This window comes from Felis catus, chromosome B3 (genome assembly GCF_018350175.1).
Source record: "Felis catus isolate Fca126 chromosome B3, F.catus_Fca126_mat1.0, whole genome shotgun sequence".
NCBI lineage: Eukaryota > Metazoa > Chordata > Mammalia > Carnivora > Felidae > Felis > Felis catus.
The window spans coordinates 71,304,576-71,329,558 of record NC_058373.1 but is presented as its reverse complement, the minus strand read 5'-3'; the positions used below and the strand labels follow the sequence as shown (position 1 = coordinate 71,329,558).

At 46.4% G+C, this 24,983-nt stretch overlaps 1 protein-coding gene across 3 annotated transcripts; it reads left to right on the top strand.

Moving 5' to 3' along the window:
- The first annotated feature begins 3,062 nt into the window (after positions 1-3,062).
- On the top strand, positions 3,063-12,714 carry KLHL33 (kelch like family member 33). 3 transcript variants are annotated; one of them, XM_003987377.6, is made up of 5 exons: positions 3,063-3,223; positions 3,494-4,267; positions 8,957-9,881; positions 9,993-10,160; positions 10,268-12,714. In XM_003987377.6, the coding sequence occupies exons 2-5, from the start codon at positions 3,514-3,516 to the stop codon at positions 10,818-10,820; spliced, it is 2,400 nt and encodes a 799-aa protein (XP_003987426.4). In that variant the 5' UTR covers positions 3,063-3,223; positions 3,494-3,513; the 3' UTR covers positions 10,821-12,714. The 3 variants fall into 3 exon arrangements, with proteins under 3 accessions (XP_003987426.4, XP_011281402.2, XP_011281403.2); XM_011283100.4 differs by having other exon boundaries at positions 3,064-3,210; XM_011283101.4 differs by having other exon boundaries at positions 3,071-3,182.
- Positions 12,715-24,983: the final 12,269 nt, after the last annotated feature.

The window sequence follows — 24,983 nt, the reverse complement described above, 5'->3', positions numbered from 1 at the left end:
TGCCAATTGTGGCAGAAATGCACAGGTAGGAAAGTATGTCCACAGGAAGGCAAGGATAGCTGTAGCAGGGTCCCGGAAACAGAAGTTGAACCATTAGTGGCAAGACAAGGCGGGGAGATAACAAGTGTGCTCCGTGCCTGAACATGGTTCTCACCTTGAGGTCTCCAGAGATCCTGGTCTCTGTGAGTACCCCAGTGGCTGAGGAGAAGATGGAAAACATGCCAAAGCAACTACCCTCTGGACCTCACCGCCATGGGACCATATTTTCAAAGAAAATACTATTTATGTAAAAGAACAGAGAAAAATTAAGTTTTTGAGGGGCACCTCCTAGCTTGCCTTCATTCAGCCAAGATCATTACCCCTTTACCCAGTTTAGTGTCAATGACTTAGGTTAGGCTGGGACAAATAAGGCAAGATTGTAAACTGGCCAGCCCAGGGACTTATAGGTTTCTGAGTGTGATGGTCAACTTGCAAATGTCATACAGAATGTATGTCTTTTCTGAGGAGGCTTGGGCTAATGACGTACCCTGCTCCAAGGGGAGGTGACATTCAGAGGCATGCCTTCCCCTTAATACATTTCTCAGCCAGCTTCCCATTGAGTTCACCTAAAGAAACAAGTGGCTTGTAGGCTGGGGTTTGTGGGGAGGAATGGGGGGTTTGTGGCAGATAGTCGATAAAAGAGAGGATCAGGAAGACCATTAAGATCATTTGGGCTGGGAATACCATGGGGGAGAGGGGGAGGAGAAGTACAAATGTAAGGGGAGGAATAACTCCTCCTCCTCCTCACTCTCCTTTCCCATCCTCCAGTTCCCTTTCCCATGAGCCTCTTCCCATAACGGAGTCTAGCTAAAAGGGTAAATGGGTGTCCTTTTCCTTCTTGCCGCAAACTACAAAGTGTCCCTTCCCTTGCCAGAGGGATGGCTCTCAAGATTGTAACTATCTGGGAACAGGAAATGGCATTTCTCATCTGGTAGTCTTGTCTAGTGCTTGTCCCAACAGATCCCTAGAATACGTCCTTGTTTTTCCCTTAAAGAGTTGGTATATGGAGTCTATTCCAGCAAATTTGTCCAGTTTCAGGTTGGGTCCCTGAGAATCTGCTCTGCCAGCAGGAGCGTGTGTGCACACAAGTGCATGCACACACACACACACACACACACACACACACACACACTTCCACATCTCCCCACGCTGGCCTCTTCCAGATATGTCCAGCTGTCTCCCCCATCCCCAAAGTTCTTACCCCTACCTTGACTCCCTGCCCCCTGCCTTAGACATCCATTCCACACTAGCCATTGCCAGGCACAGAGGGACGGTCATGGTCACCATGCCCACCAAACAACTCATTTTCTGGATCCACCTTAGGCAGCTGCACCCATGCTCCTGGAAGGGCAGAACGTAGAGGTAGTGGGTCAGAGAGACTTTATTGACTGATTTGATGCTTCCATCTGATTTTAAAAAAAAGTATTAACATTTATTCATTTTACAGAGAGCTTGAGCAAGGGGAGGGCAGAGAGAGAGGGAGACACGGAATCTGAAGCAGGCTCCAGGCTCTGAGCTATCAGCACGGAGCCAATACCGGGCGGAAACTCAGGAGTGTGAGCTCATGACCTGAGCCGAAGTGGGACACTCAGCCGACTGAACCACCCAGGCTCCCCCATCTGATTCATTTTTTTTTTAATATATGAAATTTATTGTCAAATTGGTTTCCATACAACACCCAGTGCTCATCCCAAAAGATGCCCTCTTCAATACCCATCACCCACACTCCCCTCCCTCCCACCCCCGCATCAGCCCTCAGTAAAATGACTTGCCCAGGCTGGAGTCACAAAAAGTGCAGGCTGGTGGTGAGCCAACTTGGGAAAAGGGCATATCAAGGGAGGGGATGGGCATTGTCCTGAGCAGGTTTGAAAGGACTTCTGTGAAGCCCACCGTGTGCACAGCCATGACTAAGGCATTGGCGAAAGTGAAGATGATCCTGATGGAAACGCCAAGCTTTGGACTCAGGCTGCGTGAAATAAGGAAGTGCGTGCCACCTGAGGGGAGAGGAAAGAGGAGCCGGTCAAGTCTCACCCCTCCCTCACGTGAATACCACCCTTTCACAGAGTCCTAAGGAATAATCGTTTGCTCCCCGGTTAAGTCAGCTTGTCGGGCCAATACATCCAGGCTGGACCAATCTTTTTATAGGCCAGAGAATCCACCCCCAGCAGCCCCCTGGGCCTGTCCCACCTTACCAGGAGAGGGGAGGGAAGTGGCATCGCTGTCCCATTCCCTTTCTTCCCCCATGAGGTTACCTAGAAATGCAGCGAAAAATGCCCGGATTTGGGGCGGGGTGTGTCTCAGGATAGGAAAGAGGTGTTATCCTGGGCAGAGGGAGTGGCTGTTGGTGTCCTACCTAAGTGAGAGTGCTTACTCGCCCCCCCCCCCCCCCCACCACCGCCCCGGCCCATCCAGTCCAGGATTTTGGTCCCCGCAGCCTCGGTCACCCCACTTTCCACTGATCCGTCCTCATCCCAGAGATCTAGGTGAGGGTTAGACTCCTCCAGAATTCCTGAACACACAGGGTTGGGCCTTTCTAGCTCACCACCGACCCCACCTGGGGACAGGGAGGAAATTCCGAGCCGGGGGTGGTTTACCTACGGTACGTAGCCCTGATCCCTTCCCCTTCCCGCTCGCCCTCGGTGGACTCAACTGCGTTACGTACGCATTTCATGTAGGTATTTTGTTCGCTCCAGGGTCGGCAACTTTATCGTGCACAGAAAAACCAACAGTCAAAGCCTAGAACTGACTCCAAACACTCCCTTCCCTCTTCTGGCCCTACGTTCCGGAGGTCTGCGCAGTCCAGACTCTCTTCTCCCTCCCCCCCCCCCCCCCCCCCCCCCCCCCCCCGCTCCCCCAGACCCGTCTTGTGAACGCAGCCTTTCCGGCCTGGCTCACTCCACCCGATCCCCACATCCTCCCTGGCTTCTGAATTTGCCTCGCTCAGCACAAGGACGTGACCTACAGGTGGAAGGGGGGAGGAGGTCATCTCGGGACGGAGCCCGGGGGATTGGGTGTCAGAGTCTGGGCTCCCGGAGCCCAACCCCCTAGCCGGTCAGCGCCGGCTATAATTAGTCGGGTGGAGCCGCTGACCCGATTGAGGGGCAAGTTTCCTCTGTCACAGGGTCCAAAGCGAAGCGGAGAAGGTTCAAGGGAGAGCCAGGAGGAACGCTGGTGTCTAGGGAGGGTGACTATCCGGGTGGGACGGGGGCAGGCCGGGTGGCATACGGTCCCGGGTACTGGATCGGTACACATGCTTCTGGCACGCTTCGGTGCTCTTCGTGAACCCCAGTGTTGGGCAGTATAGCCTAGCTGCTCGAGCCTTGGGAAGGGGGTGGGGAGTGGGTTTTGAAGTAGGGAGAGGGACTGCCATGTCGCCGGGCTGGAGATAGGGGTTCCTCCGGCCTCTGTGGGTCCAGCTCTGAATCCCCCACCCCTTCCCTCTGTTCACCTGTAGCAAAACAGCGAACCTGGACGATGAGCGTCTCGGACTCCTCACATCGTCCTTCGGACCCTGGGAGCGTCTCTGCTCCCGCCCAGAAGGATCGCCTTGACCTACCTTTGCCCTACCCGAGAACCCCCTCCTGGCCACCTTCCCCAGATGAGGATACCAGTTTGCCCCCCTTTCCTTTGGAAGAGCCTGTCCCCAGGCCCATGGCCCCAGGGAGCCTTCCCTCTCCAGTCTTGTCCCTTGAGGAAGAAGAGGAGGAAGACGACCAAGACGAACAAGACGCGGCAGAGCCCGAGGAGCTGCGCAGCGAGGAGCATCCCAGCCAGTTTTTCGCGGAGGCACAGCGGCTGCGGGAGCAGAGGTTGTTGTTGGACGAAGAGGTGTCAGTTGAGGGGCGAGTATACGGGGTGCATCGGGTAATCTTGGCTGCAATTAGCAGCCTCTTCCGTGACAGGCTGCTGGGTGGCAGAGGTCCACGACCTCCCCTCAGCCTGGACGTGGCCGCCGGGGCCTGGGAGGCCGTACTGACATTTGCCTATGAGGGGTTGCTGGGCCCTGCACGGCTGGGAGATGTGCTGGTCGTGGCAGAGGCCCTGGGAGCGCCCCGGGTGAAGGCCGTGGCCCAGTGGAGATGCAAAGGGGCTGGAAGCACCAGGGAAGATGAAAAGCAGCCCAGCCAAGCAGAGGAGCTGAGGGAGAACCTGCGGAGCATCGAGCTCCTATACCAAGAGGGCATCGGGTGTGACCTGGAGCTGGAGGCAGGCGGCTGCAGGCTGCGGGGTGAGGGCCTTTTGGCATTACATTACTGCAGGTTCATTTATGTGTGTGCAAGCTGCAGGTGGTTTGATCCCTTCCATTGTGGTTTTGATCACAGCTGCAGGCAGAATTTCCTTGGGGTTGGCCTTTGGTGCCTTTCCTGACCCACTGAGAGCAAGGCATGAGCAGTTGAGTTGTTTACCCAGGAGCACCAGGCAGACTTAAGCTGACCCTTCAACCTGTGGCTTTCCCTGTGGCCAGTACCAAAGAATTTCCAGCCAGTTGGCTGGTGTCATGAGTACAGTCTGAGCCAGGGGAACAAGTAGAAAGTGATTGACTTAAACAGGAATTAACCAAAAGCCCTTCTTGGCATCTTCTATTTAGGACACAGGAAAGCCAGATGAATATGGTGGAATAACTCACAGTGTGTCCTCTCACCTAAGTGTCCTTGACTCCATGGTAGATACGGGTTCTACAGCTAACGAGCAAGGTCTGGTTTTGTTTTGCCATAATCTTAAAGCTACCAGGACCTGGCACTTTGAAGTTAACTAGGCTCATCACTAGGAAAGCTAAGGAGGGTTGAATAAGTTAAATGTTATTCAGATTCTATCAGTACTGAGTGAGGTACTGGGGTCCAGGAATTTTTACACATGCCATGTCTTTGCATTCTCGCTGAAAACTAGTGAGGTGGATGCCACTATCCCTAGGTGTAAGGAAAGAACATTAAACTCAGAAATGTTAACTGGTGAGAACCAGGATATAAGCCCAGTATTCACTAGCCCAGTCTGTTTTCACTAGGCCATGCATTGCCTCCTGTGCAACCAAACCAAAGACACAGGATCTGACAAATGGAGTTGGAATGCAGGCACATAAAAATGTTAAATTAAAAGGTATTGCTTTAGAGAGTATCTAGTTCAGCTTTTATACTTTATTGACAAAGAAATCAGACTTCAAGACATGTCCAAAGTCACATAGCTACTGCTCATTAGAATGACTGGAACACATAGTGTTTCTGGGACCCCCAGATGAAAAAGCACCCTGTCTTAACTTGAACTGCATTAACAAAAATACCATAGACTGGGTGGCTTGACAACAGAAATTTATTTCTTTTTTAGAAAAATGTATTTATTTAAATTCAAGTTAGTTAACATACAGTGTAGTATTGGTTTCAGGAGTAGAACCCAGTGATGAAATTTATTTCTTACAGTTCTGAAGCCTGGAAGTCCAAGATCAGGGTTCTGGTATGGTCAGGTTATGATTAGGACTCTCTTCCTGGCTTGCAGAGGGCCACCTTCTCACTGTATCCTCTTCACTTGGTGGAGGGAGAGATTATCTCAGTCATATCTCTTATATAGGGCAGTAATTCCATTCAGGAGGGTTCTACTCTCATACCTAATTACCTCCCAAAGGCTCCACCTGCAAATATCACCACACTGGGAAGTAGGGCTTCAACACAGGAAGGAGGGAGGAAGACATAAACATTCAATCCATAGCAGGTCTCTAAAGTGTTTGTTATTATTTCTGATAGTAGTAGATGGAGGGGGGATTTAAAATTTCACAGTTATGGGGCACTTGGGTGGCTCAGTCGGTTAAGCATCCAACTTTGGCTCAAGTCATGATCTCGTGGTGAGTTCGAGCCCCACATCAAGCTCTGTGCTGACAGCTCCAAGCCTGGAGCCTGCTTCGGATTCTATGTCTCCCTCTCTCTCTGCCCCTCCCCTGCTCACACTCTGTCCGTCTCAAAAATAAGTAAACAATAATAAATTATTTTAAAAATAGATAAAATAAAATTTCATAGTTATAAAATTCTCACTAGGGTTTCAAATTTAAACATACTTCTATCCTTGCTTTCATTTTCCTAAGAAACATTCCAACGTAATGGTAGAAACCTGTCACTTAAAATTCTAGGGAATAATGATGAGGAGGAGGGAGAATGTAAGTAGTTGTGACCCTTTCACAGTGACTCTGAGCTATAGGTTGGTTGATTACATGGAAAATGAAATGGCTTACCTGCTTCAAGGAATGCAGGTTTTCTCAGGCAATATGTATCTGAAAACTGTCGCTGATAGTTACTATTTGGGAAGCATGTAGGCACTACCTGCTGCTTAAAACGACAATGGAGGAGCACCTGGATGACTCAGGGGGTTAAGCATCTGACTTCAGCTCAGGTCATGATCTCATGGTTTGTCAGTTCAAGCCCTACATTGGGCTTTCTGCTCTCAACACAAAACCTGCTTCAGATACTCTGTCTCCCTCTTTCTCTGCCCCTCCCCTGCTCTCTCTCTCTCTCTCTCTCTCTCTCTCTCTCTCTCTCTCAAAAATAAATAAACATTTAAGATTTTTTAAAAAAAGACAATGGAAAGCCACATTAACATCACATGTCCTTTGAGAGAGGCAAACGTGCCACAGTCGGTCAAAGCAGCCTCATGTTCATAGCTTCACTGGGTGTTTGGCCCTGGTACCTGCCTAAGAGGACTTCTGGCAGCATTTTCTCCCTTTTTTATTATGAAGCATTTCAAACACATAGCAAATTAAGAAAATATTTTTTAAGTTTATTTATTTTGAGAGAGCGAGAGAGAACACAAGCAGAGGAGTAGCAGAGAGAGAGAGAGAGAGAGAGAGAGAGGGTGAGAGAGAGAAAATCCCAAGCAGACTCTGCAACGCAAGGCTCAAACCCACAAACTGTGAGATCGTGACCTGAGCTGAAATCAAGAGTCGGATGCTTCACTGACTGAGCCACCCAGGCACCCCAAGAAAATATTAACATGAACACTCAAACACCCATATCTCAGACTTAACAATTAACATTTTATGATATTTGTCTCATCTCTTTATTTTACTTATCACTGAAGTTTAAAGTAAATCTGTGACATTTCCCTTACAAATACTTGGGTACATGTCTCTTTAAAAGAGGACATATAACCACAATACCTTACTCATGTCTAACAAAATTAACAATAATTCCATAGTATCACCTCGTCCAAGTTGAAATTTTCCCACTTGTCCAAAAAATGTCTTGTAGAGCTGGCTTATCCAACCCAGGAGTCAATCAAGGACTATGCTGTACTCAGATACATGTCTTTTAAGCTTCCTTTACTCTTGTACAGTCCTCTCCTTTTTTATGACTTGACTTACTGAAGAAATAAGATTAGTTATCTTATAGAATGCTCCATTTTCTAGATTTGTGTGTGTTTTCCATTATGGTTTTGTTTAGCTTGTTCCTTTAGCTTCTCAATTTCCTATAAATTTGAATTTAGATCTAAGGGTTCAATTAGATTTAGGTTCAATGGGGCGCCTGGGTGGCGCAGTCGGTTAAGCGTCCGACTTCAGCCAGGTCATGATCTTGCGGTCCGTGAGTTTGAGCCCCGCGTCGGGCTCTGGGCTGATGGCTCAGAGCCTGGAGCCTGTTTCCGATTCTGTGTCTCCCTCTCTCTCTGCCCCTCCCCTGTTCATGCTCTGTCTCTCTCTGTCCCAAAAATAAATAAACGTTGGAAAAAAAATTTTTTTAAATAATAAAAAAAAAAATAGATTTAGGTTCAACAGTTTAGTCAGAATACTCCATACCTGATGCCAAGTATCTCAAATTGCATTACATTAGAAAGCATTTATTTACATTTATATTTAATAGCATCCGGTAACAGAATAGTTTCAGTGGCGTGAGGGCCATGCAGGTAAGAAGGGTACCGATACACAAGTATGCTCACTGCAGCCTGACATCAGTGGCGTTGGGGGGTGAAGATCTGCTCGGGCAGCCATTACATGGAATAGAAAATAAATCACTTCCTCTCTTTCAGTTTCCTTCTGTTAAAAGGAGCAATCGAACTGGATGATTTTGAAGGTTTCCAGCTTAAAATGTCATGATTACCTGAAATGTACTGAGATGAAGATGGGGTGTGCAGAGAAAAGCTGCACACGGGAAATCTTAAGTGGGAGACGGCAGTTAGATTAGGTTAGGTCACAGAGATTCCTAAGTGTGGTACCATTTTTTTTTTAAGCAAAATTTTTAACATTTATTTATTTTTGAGAGACAGAGACAGAGCATGAGTAGGGGAGAGCCAGAGAGAGAGGGAGACCCAGAATCTGAAGCAGACTTCAAGCTCTGAGCTGTCAGCACAGAGCCTGATGCAGGGCTCGAATCCATGAACTGTGAGATCATGACCTGAGCCAAAGTGGGGCGCTTAACTGACTGAGCCACCCAAACACCCCGTGTGGTACCATTTTCTAAGTAAAATCCTGGCTGATGTCAGTGGCTCTTACGATTGTAAAGGAAAGAACTTTTTTGTGTGTGCATGATAGAGACCTATGTAATTTGCACCATTGGTCTTTGCAGTTTATTTTGTGCCCCCTTTTAGCAAAAGCTGTCTATAGCATCTACTCAACTTGACCATTCAAGACTCTTTTTCTAATTGACCTGGATCAAAAAACTAAAGCAATGTTTATCACAGTGTCTTCAGGCCACTAACATGAGAATCATGCAGGGTGCTTGAAAATGTTGAAATACAAATTCCTAGGGTCTCCATCCAGACCTACTGAATCAGAATCTCTGGGGGTGGGTCCCTGAAACCCACAGTTTAACAGGCACCGCAGGGTATTCTGATGCACACCATGGTTTAGCCTGTGGCCTTGGGTGGTTGGCCCAAAGTCGGGACGTGAAATCAGCAGGGTGCCTGGCAATCAGCAACACTCTGGATTCCCCTCTGCTTCTCCTTGCAGTGCACCGAGCAGCCCTGGCCTGTGGCAGCGAGTTCTTTGGTGCCATGCTCCTGAGCGGGATGAGGGAATCCCAGGGCACAGAGGTGTCTCTGCACACTATCTCTGCCCAGGACCTGCGACTCCTCGTCTCCTTCGCCTACTCCGGGGTTGTGCGGGCAAGGTGGCCAGGACTGCTGAGAGCTGCCCAGGCTGCTCTCCAGTACCAGAGCTCTTCCTGCCTTGCTCTGTGCCAGAGAGCCTTGGCTCGGGGCCTCAGCCCCGCACGTTGCCTGGCCCTGTTCCCCATAGCGGAAGCCCCGGGCTTAGAGAGGCTCTGGAGCAAAGCCCGTCACTACCTCCTCACCCACCTGCCTGCTGTGGCTTTGTGCCCCACTTTCCCTTCTCTACCGGCTGCCTGCCTGGCTGAGCTCCTGGATAGCGACGAACTACACGTGCAAGAGGAGTTCGAGGCCTTCATGGCTGCGTGGCGTTGGTTAGCTGCCAACCCTGAGACCCAGGAGTCAGAGGCCAAGGCCCTGCTTCGATGTGTTCGCTTCGGCCGCATGTCCACCAGAGAGCTGCGGAGGGTGCGGGCCGCGGGGCTGCCTCCACCCCTGACCGCGGACTTGCTGCATCAGCTCCTGGTAGAGGCTGCCGTTCCAGGTCAAGAGCGGCGCAGGGAGCCTGACCAGGCACTGGTAGTGATTGGCGGGGACGGGCTCAGAGCAGACATGGCCATAAGACAGCCGTCGCGAGGAGTGTGGTGGGCGCGCGCCTTCTGCTGCGGCACGGGACTGGTGCGAACGGTGGAGTGGGGGCGGCTGCCTGCCCTGCCTGCCCCGGGGCGCTTCCGGCACGGGGCTGCGAGCCTCGCAGGAAGTGAGCTCTACGTGTGTGGGGGACAGGATTTCTACAGCCACTCCAACACCCTGGCTTCGACTCTCAGGTAGGGGCCCCACGGAATAGCAGGCCCCGAGGTGGGCAGCTGAGGGGGAATTGTTGGCCCAGCCAGCCACGGGGGCCCGGGGTCACTCTTCTTTGGTCCCGCTGTGTCCAGGTGGGGCCCCAGTCAAGAGGACTGGGAGGAGATGGCGCCTTTGTGCCAGGCTCGGAGCTTTTTTCCCCTGGTGGCGCTGGACGGACTACTTTATGCCCTGGGCGGCCGAAACGGTGGCGTCGCCCTCAACTCTGTGGAGACCTATCACCCCGAGCTGAATGTCTGGAGGTGAGCAGGGAAGGGGCTGTTTCTAGACATCAGGGAAAGCCTAGAGGACTCGGAGGAGGAGAGTTGAAGAGGATTTTTGCCTGATCGTGTGCCCTGTTCTCCCTTAGGCCGGCACCTGCTCTTCCAGCACCACGCTTTGCCCACGCAGCTGCGGTTCTGGAGGGCCGATTGTACGTGAGCGGTGGCTGCAGCGGGGCTGGCCAATACCTGGCCTCATTGCTGCACTATGACCCCAAACTTGAGAAGCCAGGGGTGCTTCTGAGCGCTATGGGGGTACCTCGGGCTGGCCACGTCATGGCCGCTCTGGGTGGACGGTTGTATGTCGCGGGTGGGCTAGGTGAGACTGGGGACCTGCTGAGCTTCGAGGCCTATGAACCAAGGACTGATAGCTGGACTCACCTGGCACCCTTGCCCTCCCCCCATGTGGGGGCCGCAGGGGCTGCGCTGCAGGGAGAGCTTCTGGTGCTGGGGGGCTACAGCCACCGTACTTACGCCCTCTCCCACCTTATCCATGCTTATTCTCCCGGCCTGGGCCGATGGCTCTGCCTGGGAACTCTGCCAAGGCCTCGGGCTGAGATGCCTGCCTGCATCCTGACCCTGCCCACTGTGCAGCACATAGCTTTGGTTCCCACACGGCACCAAACCAAACCTGCTGGGTGAGTGGGGAGCGGTGGTGCATGGAGGGAGGAAGGGATGAGAAACGTCATGAGAGAAGGACAGAGATTATGGGGGGAGAAAGAGAAGGCTTGATTCATGATAGCGTCTTATTCCAGCACAGTGTTTTACAACTCACAAACCGCTTTTGTATATATGGTCTTCATGGAGGAAAAGGTGGCTCCAGAATTCCTGGAAAACGCTGTTGGAGAAGGGAAGGAGAGGAGGCCCAGGAACAACTCCACAAGGTGTAGGGACCCTGACACCATTCTTGGTGGGGAAAGTGCATTTGGCTGGGAAGACAGTCAAGACGCTCCAGTAGCCAATGTGTAGGGGCCAAGAGAGGAGAGTCAGAAAAATGATGATTCTGACCCATGGATCAAGATGAAAAATGTGGAAAGGCCAACCATGAACTATATTCTTTCTCAGGTAACTTGCAGGCTCAGTCCAGCATTGCCTCAGCCTGCAGCCCCTAAGAGCCTCTGGGTTTTCATTCTGAGGCGGAAGTCCTTGCCTGGACCTGGCGCTGCACAGGGTGCCAGCTGATGAGGCGCGCGTGCTGTGTGTGGGGAAGATGAGGAGGGCGGAGGTGAAGGAGCCAGGCACCTGGAGTGGGGAAGGGATGGCATGAGGTTTGAGGGGTGGGGTGGAAGAAGCCAGAAGCCTGACTGGCTTCTTTCCTTCCCTTTGGGGTGTAGTCAAGGATCAGGAATGACAATAGGACAGCTATGGTGTGAGCTGCTAAGTTGTGAGAGGAAGTGGCAGAGAGAAAAGTGAGAGGCAGAGAAGACTCAGAAAAGTGGTTTTCCCCCTTTCTTTCCCTTTTCTCTAGAGTTTTAAAAATCCATTTCCCCCCCCCTTTTTTTTTTTTTTTTTTTGGCCAGGCGAAGTTAAATCAGATGCTTCCTCTCTTCCTTCTTCCACCCTGCTCTTCCTTCCTTTTCTTTCCCCCCTTCTTTCTTTTCTCCCTTCTCCCACACAGTGATCAATCACCCACTAGGTGCCAGCACTAAATGAGGCTCTAAGGATACAAAGATCAGAGAGGTCCTGACCAGCGGGTAGACTTGTAAACTAATGCAGGTTTTGTAGTGGACTTAGGGGTATGGACACTTACCTTGTCGCTCTCACACCAGGCACTTAGAGGTATGACAGCCCAGACACTGGAGGAGTGAACTCTGCCCAGGGAAGGCTCCTGTTAAGGAAGGCATCATCAAATGGGTATAGTTGGGGTTGGATTTTGAAGACTACTTGGAAACTCACCAGTCAGAGCAGGAGGAAGGCACTCCAGTCAGAGAAAAGAAGTCATGTCGTGCCCTGTGTCTCTATAGCAAAGGGGAAGTCAGTATTCCAGAGGATTCTTTAGAGAATTCTGCTGCTGTTACCAGCCCATCTTTTACTCTGGAGCTTTTCTGAAGACGATAGCTTTCGCTTAATTGTATATTCCCTCCCTCCACAACTCCTCTAAGTCTTTCCTGCCTGGTATTTCCATTTCTGACCCCTGAGCAGCTCAGGGCAAAGAAGGGCCAGTTCTTTGTATAGGTCAATTTTCTATTACCGTTGTTTGTTAAGATTCTCATATTCCTAAGGGTGAGATAAAGGAGACTCCTTTCTACGTTTCTTCATCCTGGCCTAGAGGTGTTCACATGCTTTATTTTTTTGAGATTTCATTACTGAGTTCTTTTTTCCCCTATATCTCTGTTTCGGAGCATAGATGAAAATGAGGAGGGATATATAGGATGTATTTGAGAAAAGGGAAGAAAAATTGAAGAACCAGGAAAGAAGGAAATTGAAGGTACTGAGACACTATGAATATGCAGTCTTTAAGATTAACTTCTATGAACATGTTCTTTGTGGTTTGGAGGCAAAAACAGCCTTAAATAAAGGTTTCATCATTGTTGAATGATTCTCGTCTGAGTTTCTCTAATATAAAAAGTTCTTAAAAATCCCCTGTAATTTGGTTCCTATCTCCACCACAGTACTGAAACTACCCTGCCTCGTCGTCACCATGACCTACTTCTCACCAAATAATCTAAGGCCATCCTCATTCTCCTTCATCTTTCTGCAGGTATCAACTGACTTGAAAACTGACTCTTACCCTAAAAAATTTCTCCTCCCCTGGCTCCAGAGAGCGCACTCCCCTGGGCCTTCTCTTATTTCACCAATCCAAACAGGTATCAAAAAAAACAAATAATATTGTCCAAAGGAATGGCTCCATCCCAGGTGGAGGTGACAGCTTGAGGGTCCAAAAGTATACAGATGGGGGTAATTAGTTATAGAAGTCTCTAGCTCTCCTTATTTAGTTTTTAGGGTTTATTTTTTAACTTTTTAAAAAAATTTTTGAGAGACAGAGCATGAGCAGAGGAGGGACAGAGAGAGAGAGAGAGATGCAGAATCCAAAGCAGCCTCCAGACTCTGAGCTGTCAGCACAGAGCCCGATGCAGGGCTCAAACCCATGGACGTGAGATCATGACCTGAGCTAAAGCCAGATGCTCAACCGACTGAGCCACTCAGATGCCCCTCATTATTTAGTTTTTAAAGTAGGGATAGAGTGAGAAGACAGAAGGAGGCCTCTGATTTGTAGCAGGACACCAGTCAACAGTCCACTCTTCAGTGAGAGAGGACTGATATAGGGCAAGTAACAGGTTGGGGCCCTAGCCAAGTGGTCTGAGATTCAAGGTAGTATTGCAACCCCAGAACAGAAGAGGAAGGAGAAACAGGAATTAGGCTGGAAAACATTCACACAGAGTGGGCAGTCATGGCAATCCAGGGATTAGGCTACAGTTTGGTGAGTGTATAGAGGCCCAGGATTCTTACCTTTGGTACATCAGATGATAGGCAAGGTGTTTTGTTTTTTTTTTTATTAATTTTTTTAACGTTTCTTTATTTTTGAGAGACAGAGCACGAGCAGGGAAGGGACAGAGAGAGAGATGCAGAATCTGAAGCAGGCTCCAGGCTCTGAGCTTCTCAGCACAGAGCCCAACACGGGGCTCGAACCTACAAACTGCAAGATCACAACCAACCTGATCCGAAATCTGACGCTCAACCAACTGAGCCACCCAGGCGCCCCAGAGGCAAGGTGTTTTAGATATTCCCCCTACTAGTTCCCTCTACGCTCTTCTTTCAACCTCCTTTGTGAGTGAGGGAGGGATTTCTACTATTGCTCACATCTTTTCAAGAGTGACTCAGGAACTGAATAGGATTGAGCATGTGGGCTGATGTACCAGTAAATGCATTGGACTACCTGAGTCCTTTGTCTCCTGTGCCTCATTATAGATTGCTCATGTTCTTCTCTTAACTTGTTTTATGTTCCTCTTCAGACAGCTCACCTCCATCTAAAGTTGTAATAACTCACCTGGGTTCTAGACTATTGTTTTTTTCAGCATTCCTCACCTCTACTTGGATGTACCACTATCATGACTTCAGACTCATCAGGCTTCGTTGACACTCTCATTTTCCCTTTTTCCTAGACACAAAGCTTTGAAGTCATTTAGGCTTGTTTTCCCCTTATCTTTCTTCTTCACTTGACTCATATGTGATTTTGAACTGCTGAAATAGAAACGTAACTGGTTTCTTGTCCCAATATTTTCTCTGTCAAATACACAACATGTATGATGCTTTGGACACCTGGAAAGTTGAAGGCAGCAAAGGGTTAACAATGAAAAAAAAAAGCGGGGGGAGGGTGAAAGATCCTACTAGCTACAAAACCATGTATCCTTATTTACCCAGATGGTCTGGGCTGTAGAAGCAACAGTGTCCAACCAGAAGAGTGAAATACTGCACAGAAAGATTATTTAATAGAATCATGGAATGAAGAGATTTTAGAAATCATGTAATTCAAACCCTTCTTTGTAAAGTGCAAAGAGCCAAGGAATGTGGCACAGCCTGGATAATGAAGAGGAAAGTCTTTTGTGAGAGCAGTTTCCAGGTGACGTATCTTTACCTAAGAATCAAGCGGCTGGCTTGAACAAGCATCATGGTTTAGGTCTATAGTCAGGAAAGTCCTAACACTCTTTCAGGGCCACAGGCTATTTATATTCCAAATCCTGGCTAACCCTTGGGATCAAGGGGCTATAGGTGGAAAAGTGTGAATTTATCACAGGTCCTAGCAATACAAAAAAATACATATATGCAGGGATATAGTATATGTCATTAGCCATGAGATTATAGTCTTTTTTTCCTCAGAGATAGATGTTCATGGTATTATTGTTATAGTTGATGATTCAAGATATAATCATCTGTATTAGTGATTAAAATGATGGAAAAAAGGTACAGCTTGAAAGCATATTGAATTAGAATCAGTAACTTGGGTTCGAGCCCCAAATCAATTACTGTTTTGGTAATCGTAAATCCCTTAATCACTTTGAATGCCAGTATCTTAATCCATAAAATAGGAAGACTATCTGTACTATAAACATCAGAGTGCTGTTATAGTTGTGAGCCCCAGAGCCTGGGACAGTCTTAAGGAACTCTAGGCACATTTAGAAAAGTATGTTCTGGTAGTCCTTAAGTGTGCTTTGATAGTTCCAAGGCCACATCCTTTTATTTTTTTATTTTATTTTATTTTTTCAATATACAAAAATCTGTTGCATTTTTATTTTTTATTTTTTAATTTTTTTTACATTTTATTTTTTTTTAATTTACATCCAGCATATAGTGCAACAATGATTTCAGGAAGAGATTCTTTAGTGCCCCTTACCCATTTAGCCCATCCCCCCTCCCACAACCCCTCCAGTAGCCCTCAGTTTGTTCTCCATATTTATGAGTCTCTTCTGTTTTGTCCCCCTCCTGGTTTTTATATTATTTTTGTTTCTCTTCCCTTACATTCATCTGTTTTGTCTCTTAAAGTCCTCATATGAGTGAAGTCATGATATTTGTCTTTCTCTGCCTAATTTCACTTAGCGTAATACCCTCCAGTTCCATCCACGTAGTTGCAAATGGCAAGATTTCATTCTTTTTGATTGCCGAGTAACACTCCATTATATATATATATATATATATATATATATATATATATATATACTACATCTTCTTTAGCCATTCATCCATCGATGGACATTTGGGCTCTTTCCATACTTTGGCTATTGTTGATAGTGCTGCTATGAACATGGGGGTGCATGTGTCCCTTCGAAACAGCACACCTGTATCCCTTGGATACATGCCTAGTAGTGCAATTGCTGGGTTGTAGGGTAGTTCTATTTTTAGTTTTTTGAGGAACCTCCATACTGTTTTCCAGAGTGGCTGCACCAGCTTGCATTCCCAGGCCACATCCTTTTAGATCAGCGAGCTAGATGATGTCAAACAAGATAGGCCTCTGAGACCATGAGTGCCACACAAAGGGTTACAAAGTTTATCCCCAGCTACTCTGGTCTAACATTGCTCCCAAGATAAGGATGTGGGTTCATCGGGACTCTAGCTAAGGCAAAAGCATTTTGGGGGTTAAGGTTCTTCTAACTATATACCAGCTTGACTAATCATCACATAGGCAGTTTGATCCCCAGTACATACTTTTCAAGCAAACTGTCATTGATGAAAGCCAACTCTCTCATAACAAAGTAAAAACCACTTGTTGGAGGTTATAGCTAACATTGTTTAAATGCTCGCTCTGTACCAGGTGGTGTGCTAAATGCTTTATATACATGATCTCATTTAAATGTCAATGAAACCCATTAAAAGTGGATGCTGTTATCCCCCATTTTACAGATAAGGCAACTAAAGCTTAGAGCAGTGGGTAAAAATTTTTTTACCCAAGGTTACACAGTTTGTAAGTGTAGAGCGTGTATTTAAACTCAAGTAGAAGGATTTCGAGCCTGCTTTCTTTATTGTGCCATCTCTCTGATGTAGATCCATCTCCACGGAGGGGCAGGATTTATTCATGAAACTCATCATTGGACTCTATAAATGGGAGAAATTAAAGGGTATACATGGTATTGGAAGCTTAGAGACGTAATCTTGAGGAATCTGACATCCAACTACTATAACACATACTAGCTATGAATTTCAAAGCTCAGCTAGAGCAAAGGGCTCTTCTTCTTTTTTTTTTTTAATTTTTTTTCAACGTTTATTTATTTTTGGGACAGAGAGAGACAGAGCATGAACAGGCGAGGGGCAGAGAGAGAGGGAGACACAGAATCGGAAACAGGCTCCAGGCTCTGAGCCATCAGCCCAGCAAAGGGCTCTTCTAATAGTTTGTTTAATTTATTAAGATGTGTTGAGTCAGGGATTGTTATGAGGACAATATACTGGGTGAAACTTTTCAAATAGAGGACTCTGACTGGCCCCGTTACCTGATCAGCATCATCTGCTCTTATGCAGACTCACGGGCCAGTCTCTTATGCCATTCAGGGTTTATGAGATTATTTACCTTATTTTTTTTCTGTGGCCGAGGTCACACAGCCCATCAATAGCAAAGCAGAATTTAAAAACAGATCTGTTGGACTCCAGAGTGCAAATTTATACAATTTTATACCATTTCCACCCATCTTAGATTACTCTAACATGGTGGCCAAGTATTCCAGTCCTCCTGGGACCATCCTAATTCCCATGTTTTGTGTCATTGTTCCTATAAGCCATTAAAAGATGCCCCCAAGTCTACTATTTTAACATACAAAGTTTACTTTGAAATGCCCTGCCCACCCAGTAACAGCATTCAAGTCCTATATGAGATCAGGTGTCCTGATCATATTTTTAATATGATTACTTTTAAAAAATATTTTTAATAAAAATTTTAATGTTTATTTATTTTTGAGAGAGAGCGCGCGCGAGAGAAGCAGAACATGAGCAGGAGAGGGTCAGAGAGAGAGGGAGACACAGAATCTGAAGCAGGCTCCATCCAGGCTGTGAGCTGTAGCACAGAGCCTGGCTTGGGGCTCGAACTCATGAATCTTGAGATCATGACCTGAGCCGAAGTCAGACGCTTAACAGACTGAGCGCCCAGGCACCCCCAATATGATTACTTTCTTGATATGAGTCTGTACTTCTCAGGCAGGTCCCATTTTCCAAGACTTATGGACTGCTGACATAGTCTTTAAAAAAAAAAAAAAACACTTATTTATGTATTTATTTTGGAAGAGAGAGGTAGAGTGTGAGAGTGAGCAGGGGAGGGGCAGAGAGAGAGTGAGAGAGAAAATCCTAAGCAGGCTCTGCTCAGTGCAGAGCCCCACGTGGGGCTTGATGGTACGATCATGACATCATGACCTGAGCTGAAATCAAGAGTTGGATGTTTACCTGACTGAGCTACCCAGTTGTCCCCTGATATACTCTTTTAATGTGTTCATGTAAAAGGCCTTCAGGGCAATGGTTCATTTTAGCAGTGGTCTTCTGTAAACAATAATGCTAAAGACATGTCAAAGGAAGCAGGTGCTACTGTGGCCAAGGGCTGGACTGTGAATCAAGAGACTGGTGTTCTAGTCCTAGCTCCTTCTCTGACCAGCTATTTCAACCTGGGCAAGTCATTTGAACCCTTTGGACTGTCAAGTGAGAGTTAGGAAAGTGTTAAGAGCTGTTTTTCTCCAACTGTTAAAATGTGGCTAGCAAGCAAGAGGTAAGATTGTCCAAGCCCGGTTTACAGCCTCCAGGATCACTAATCCACAGCATGGACTCCTCTTTCCAGGTCCTTACAAGAGGTAGTGCTAAGGGATATGATGCTAAGTGCTAGAGTACCTGGCCCTGGTAACTTCTGAAGTGAATTTTGGTAAGTTTTTTATTGTGGTACATACCTAGAATGTGGCTATCCCAAATGGCCTCTGACTACTTGCATAGTCTGTTTAAACACGTGTTTTGCTAATATGCAAGGAGCAGGTGCCAAAGTTACCTGTTTGTTAGGTTTTAGACAACAGGGATCACTTAGTGCTGATACTCTTTAAAAACCAGTATCCCAAGAGGGTATGGAAATTGATACTAAATTTTTATGCAAAAGGCAGAAGAATATATGGGAACAATATATTAAATCTATTCATTGTCTTCTGTCAAGACCTCTTCCCAATACCTCTCTGTAAGCTGAGAAACAGGGCCACTTCCCTCACTACAAAGACTAGATCAAGGGTAGGAAGGAGTGCTGGATCTGATAGATCCAGTGTCTCCTTGTACTTGTTGACTCTAACTGTGGGCTGTACAGCTATTAGAAAAACATGACTTCACTGCATACATCCCAGAGGTTGGTTTGAATGTTGATTAATTTGATATCAATGAATAAATATTTGTTGAATGAATGATGAGGGAGTGTAACCTATTCTGTAAACATAAGGCTCCTTGTCCAGGCAGATCTGCTTGCCACATGGATTGGCATCTACTTTAGCTAACCTACCTCCATGATAAGCAATTCTGTTACAAGGAACTATTGCACAAACCAATGTATGGGGAATTAAGTGATTTAGAAGATTTAAGGAGGGACTCCTGGTCGGGTCAGTGAGTTGAGCATCCGACTCTTGATTTCGGCACAGGTCATGATCTCATGGTTTTGTGAGTTCGAGCCCCACGTTGGGCTCTGCACACTGATCTTGAGGAGCCTGCTTGAGATTCTCTCTCTCTCCCTCTCGTTCTGCCCATCCCCTGCCTGTGCTCTCTGTCTCTTTCAAAGTGAATAAACTTAAAAAAAAAACACCAAGATTTTAGGACAGTGAGTTCACTACAATGTAATCTGATGTAAACTAGCCTTAAATGTTGCAGGTCTAGTGTTCCAATGATGTAATGATACATAACAAACTACCCAAAACTTTTAGTGACTTAAAACAAAAACTATTGTACTATATTTCTCATGACTTTATGTGTCATTGGTTTCACTTAAATTTGGACAGGGTTTAGCTAGATGATTCTTCTGTCCTATTTTCATTGATAGAAGTTACTTGGTTGTATTCACTGCAAGTGGACTAGTCTGGAGTGCCCAAGCCAGCTTGGTTCACATGTTTGGTGATGAGGTCTGGAAAACTAGGTTCAGCCGAGATTGTTAACTGAAGCACCTGTATGTGGCTCTTCCATGTGGCAGTCTAAGGGTGGTTGAACTTATGTGGCAGCCCCCAGAGGTAGTATTCCAAGAGTCCTGGGTAGAAGGTGTGAAGTTCCTTTGACGTGGCCTCGGAAGTCACAGACTGACACTTCTGCCATGTATCTCGGTCAAGCAAGTCACCAGGTCAGCCCAGAATCAAGAAAAGAAAAATCAGACTCCATTTCTCAGTGGCAGGAGAAGCAAAAAATATGTGGTCTACTTTAATCTGCCATACCTGGTAAAGGAGACTAAGCAGGGAAGGAGGGCTCATAGTGGGAAATGCTCATTGAAGGAGGATGAAGAGAGGTGTTGGCAAATGTCAACAGGCTGGAGACCAGTCGCAAGGTTGTTTTGAGTCAGAGGAGTCAGAAGGAAGAAGGCCCTGAAGTTCTTGTAAACTACTGATTGGCTTCTGTGGCTTTCAGATGGCCCAGAAGGGCTCCTTTGGGATGCCAAGTACTACTGTAGTAGTATATCACATACATCACAACTTGTGCGATATTTTAAAGTTGGCAGTGGTTAGACTGAACAGAAACACAAGCTGTAAATCTAAAGACAATTATTTAAAATGAGGAAAAATCCACTGAAACCAGTGGCCTTTACAGTCTTTTTTTTAAAGGTTTGTTTATTTATTTTGAGAGAGAGAGAGAGAGAAAAAGTGCACATGCACGCATGTGGGGGAGGGGCAGAGAAAGAGAGGGAGAGATACAATCCCAAGTAGGCTCCACACTGAGTGTGACTGGGGCTCCACCAGGGGCTAGGTGGATCATGACCTGAGCCAAAGCAAGAGTTGTGCACTTGACAGACTGAGCTACCCAGGCTGGCCTTTACATTCTTATCGGAAGCCTGCCCTTCCCAGTTCAAAGTCCTATCCCTCCAGGTAATTGCTCAAAGTCCCTTCCCCACATAACCCTATAGTTTGTTTCTTAGTGGAATATAGCATTTCTCATAATCTGCCTGGTATTTTTGTGACTTCTGCATGTATCTATCTCCTTCATGAGACCATGAAGCCTTGAGAAGAACTCATGTTTTATACAATTTACATGCTTTCATTTGCACTTGATAGATGCTTAACAGGTTAAACAATATTTTTAATTGAAGTGTAGTTGACACTTTATTATGTTATATTAGTGAACAGGTGTTTGTTGAATCAAAATGAGGGAGGACAAGAAATGTGCAATAAAACTGACGAGAAGAGATGAGCAATATTCATAGGTGGTAAGGCCCTAAATAGAGGGGCTTCTAGGAGTGCCTGGGTGGCTCAGTCAGTTGAGTGTCAGACTTCTGCTCAGGTTGTGATCCCATGGTTTGTGAATCTGAGCCCCACTCACTGCTGTCAGCACAGAGCCTGCTTCAGATCCTCTGTCCTCCTCTCTCTCTGCCCCTCCCCACCCCCCATCTCTCTCTCTCTCTCTCTCAAAAATAAATAAACATTAAAAAAAATAAAGGGACTTCTGAGGGCTGAGAGGATAGTGCTCCTTTACCCCAGAAAGGAATCAGCCTGGACACCACACTCATCACTTAGACATGCAGCTCAGTGCCACTGATGAGCAATTAGTGGTGTAGGCTGGATATAAAGGGAAAATGGAGTGGTATCCTCTAAGAACTAGGAAATGAGGCAAATAAGATCAGTCTATGAGAGTTAACACAGTGGAGAACACAATGCCTCCTCAGCTCTGGTATAGTTATTTGTTTGGCAACACTCCCTGCTTTAATCAATGATAGTAATCTGAAGAAAGGTTGCTTCTCCTCAAGAGGGTGGCTAATTTAGAAAAGCAGAACTCAAAAGAACAAATATTGGCAAGATGCCTTTAGCATTGTCCATCTGAAAGAAAAGCTAAACTTGGACTTTGTAAACTTTTTGCCAGTTGAGAGATTTTCTCTGTTGCAACACAGAGAGAGTTTATCTGGCTCCCTCGACGTCCAGCTGAAATATCCTTTAGGGATCAGTCAGTGGCTCTCTAACTGAGATGGAATCAAATTGGGCCCAATATATATGAAATATATATATATATATATATATATATATATGAAATTCAGATGTGGCAAAGGGCATTCCTTATTAAGCTTCACTGGGGTAGGTAGTGACTATCTCTTTGGGGAATCACTCTAGACCAGTGGTTTCCAAAATGTGGTCCTGGGATCAGAGATCAGAATCAATATTACCTGAGCAATACTTGTTAGAAATACAAATTCTGGGGTCCTATCCCAGATCTACTGAATCAGAAATTTTCAAGGTGGGGGGTGGGTAATGGAGGATGGTAAGCAACAATCCTAGTTTTAATCAGGGGTTATTAAACTTCAGCATATATCAAAATTGCCCAAAGAACCTGTTAAAACACCAGTTGCTAGGCTTGGTCCCCAGCATTTGGAAATGCTGTTAAGGGTGCACTCCTCTTGTTAAGATTAGTGCTTCTCAAAGTTCAATGTGAGTGGGAATAATCTGGGAATCTTGTTAAATTATAGTTTGTGATTCACAGATCAGGGATGTAGGCCAAGAGTTTGCATTTCTAACAAGGTGCTGCTGCTGCTGGTGGTCCACAGCCCACTGTTAAATTAGCAAGACCCTGGGGCAGAGGTTCCCAAACTTTTCTGCACATTAGTATCATTGAGGGAGCTTCAAAAACTACTGATGCCCGGGTCCTACTCTGGAGACTGTGATTTAATTAGTCTAGGGTGTGGCCTGGGATTGGGAATATTTTTTTTTAATTTTTTTTTTCAACGTTTATTTATTTTTGGGACAGAGAGAGACAGAGCATGAACGGGGGAGGGGCAGAGAGAGAGGGAGACACAGAATCGGAAACAGGCTCCAGGCTCTGAGCCATCAGCCCAGAGACCGACGCAGGGCTCGAACTCATGGACCGCGAGATCGTGACCTGGCTGAAGTCGGACGCTTAACCAACTGCGCCACCCAGGCGCCCCTGGGATTGGGAATTTTTAAAAGATCTCCAGTGGTTCCAGTGTTTAGACTTTGCTGGCCTTGAATTCCTTTGCTGCTGCAACTAATCAGAAAGTAAACTCTAGATCTTTGTAGTAAATTAGGAAGTGGTAGTCCCCAGTTGCTATTCTTCCTGCATCCCTAGTGTCCTCAGATCTGAGGCTTCAGTGCTCATTGGACTAAGCTGGAAGGGCTTGCATGTGCTGTTCTTTCACCGGTAGGGCAGGCAAACATTTCCTACAGAGAGCTGCAGAGGAGGACACCTTGAGGTTGGGACAATTACCTACAGTACCTCCCTTATTCCAAGGGGAAGAGGTCGTGTAGATTTAGGCCTTCAGAAGGAAGTCTTGGGTAGACTCTTCTTCCTTCCATCTTCTAGATACGCCACCACTCCTGTCTCCTTGCAGAGCCTCTTTCTCGGGGGTTCCCTAGATCTGTGTTCTTTCACCAAACTCCTCCCCTTCCCCTATAGGCAGACCTCCAATGGGCAGTAACGTGCCTAGGGAGTGGGTTCAGGAATTCATGGAAGCTTTTTTTGCTCTCATAGTCATTAGAGTTATCCATAGACATTTAATGAGTAGGATTAACATCTAGCCAAGATTGGTAGACATTCAGCAACTGTGCAGGGCCCTCCCACATAATGAGGAACATGCCTGCGTCACTGACAACTTTGAATGACTTGCCAGTCATTTGTGTAGTTGAAAAGCCATTGAAATTAGGACCTGAATTTATTTTAAATATAAAGACAGGCATTTCATATTTGGTTTAATATATTCTGAACTTTCCAGGAGTGCCACTGCTATAAATATCATGGGATGATCACGCCTTGTTTTGTTCAAAAATTTGCCAGAGATTATTTGTCATTCTGGAAAATCATGCCACATCAGCACCTCTATTCATGGTATTTGAATCACCATCATAACATCCCCATATCATGCTAGAGTTGTGGCTGTTACATTCCAGGTGATTCTATATAGAGCTGCATGCATCGGAGGACTATATTGTGTCTTCTTGAATATTGTGTCCAAACATATTTTTTAAGTTTATTTACTTATTGAGAGAGAAAAAGAGAGAGAAAGAGAGAGAATGTGTGCACATGAGCAGGGGTGGGACAGAGAAAGAGAGAGAATCCCAAGTAGGCTCCTTGCTGACAGTGCAGAGCCTGACACAGGGCTCTGTCTCATGAACCACGAGATCATGACCTGAGCCAAAATCAAGGGTCAGATGCTTAACAGACTGAGCCAAGCAGGGCCCTCCCAAACATTTACATACATAAACACATAGTGTTATATAAAAAAATCATCTTCCTTTTACCCTTTTATATCTCTGTAGACATTTTATAAATTTTTAAATTGTTTATGTAGGTATAATACAGTATTTATAAATTGTAGTTCAGAGTTATAAAGGGGGCATAAAAACATTTGTTATAAGAAGGAAGTGTTGGGACTGCTAGGGTAGGTAGTAAGGGAAGCATCTAAGGAAAGAAACGAATCTGGCTCAATAAACTGAGAAGATAGGATTTGGGGGCACCCAAATCTGAGCTGAAGCTCAGGTGTTTATCTGAGAATGAAGGGTACCTCCCTAAAGAAGGGGATATCTTCCAGAAGACAGATAATCTGTCTTACCCAATGTAAACATATTTCTTCTGTTATTATCTGTTTGGCTCTGCTCTTTATGAAATGGCTCTATAATTAGCATCCTAGAGGTCACTGTCTCTTTCCTCCCCCTGGCCCCACCTTCTGGGAAGAGTTCTGCTTAGCCTTTCAGGATGGTTCCAAATAGATTCTTTGTAATCCACGGATCTCTCTCAGATGGACATTGGCACGCTCTCAGTTCACTCTGCCTTAATTATTCCATATCTACATTTGGTTACAGGTCATTCATTGCCTTTAGACTTTCCCTCACCTTTTATTTCCATTTTCACCAAGTAACTTTACGATGAATTGAGTCCAACTCTCTTTGATACCAAGAGAAAAGGAGTCCAGATAGGCAGAGAACATGCCAAAATCATTCCCAGGAAACGGAGTTTGAAGATGTAACAGGAGAAAGGAGAGGAAATATAGCGAAACTGGGATTTGGTCAGGAGAAAATGAACCAGGAAATGGGGGTGGGGTGGGGTTGGTAAACTCGGGTCCCAGAGGAGGCTGCAGGGTCCTTCACGTGTTCAGATCCCCTACGGGTACCTCACTTCCCAGCGGCGCTGGGCTCGCAGGCCTGCGCCAGGGCGGCCACACCCCGCCCGGACGCTTTC

Coding starts and splice junctions, on each gene's coding strand:
- KLHL33 (XM_003987377.6), top strand. CDS start 3,514: ATGAGCGTCTCGGACTCCTCACATCGTCCTTCGGACCCTGGGAGCGTC. Junction 4,268..8,956: donor AGGCGGCTGCAGGCTGCGGG/GTGAGGGCCTTT, acceptor TTCTCCTTGCAG/TGCACCGAGCAGCCCTGGCC. Junction 9,882..9,992: donor ACCCTGGCTTCGACTCTCAG/GTAGGGGCCCCA, acceptor CGCTGTGTCCAG/GTGGGGCCCCAGTCAAGAGG.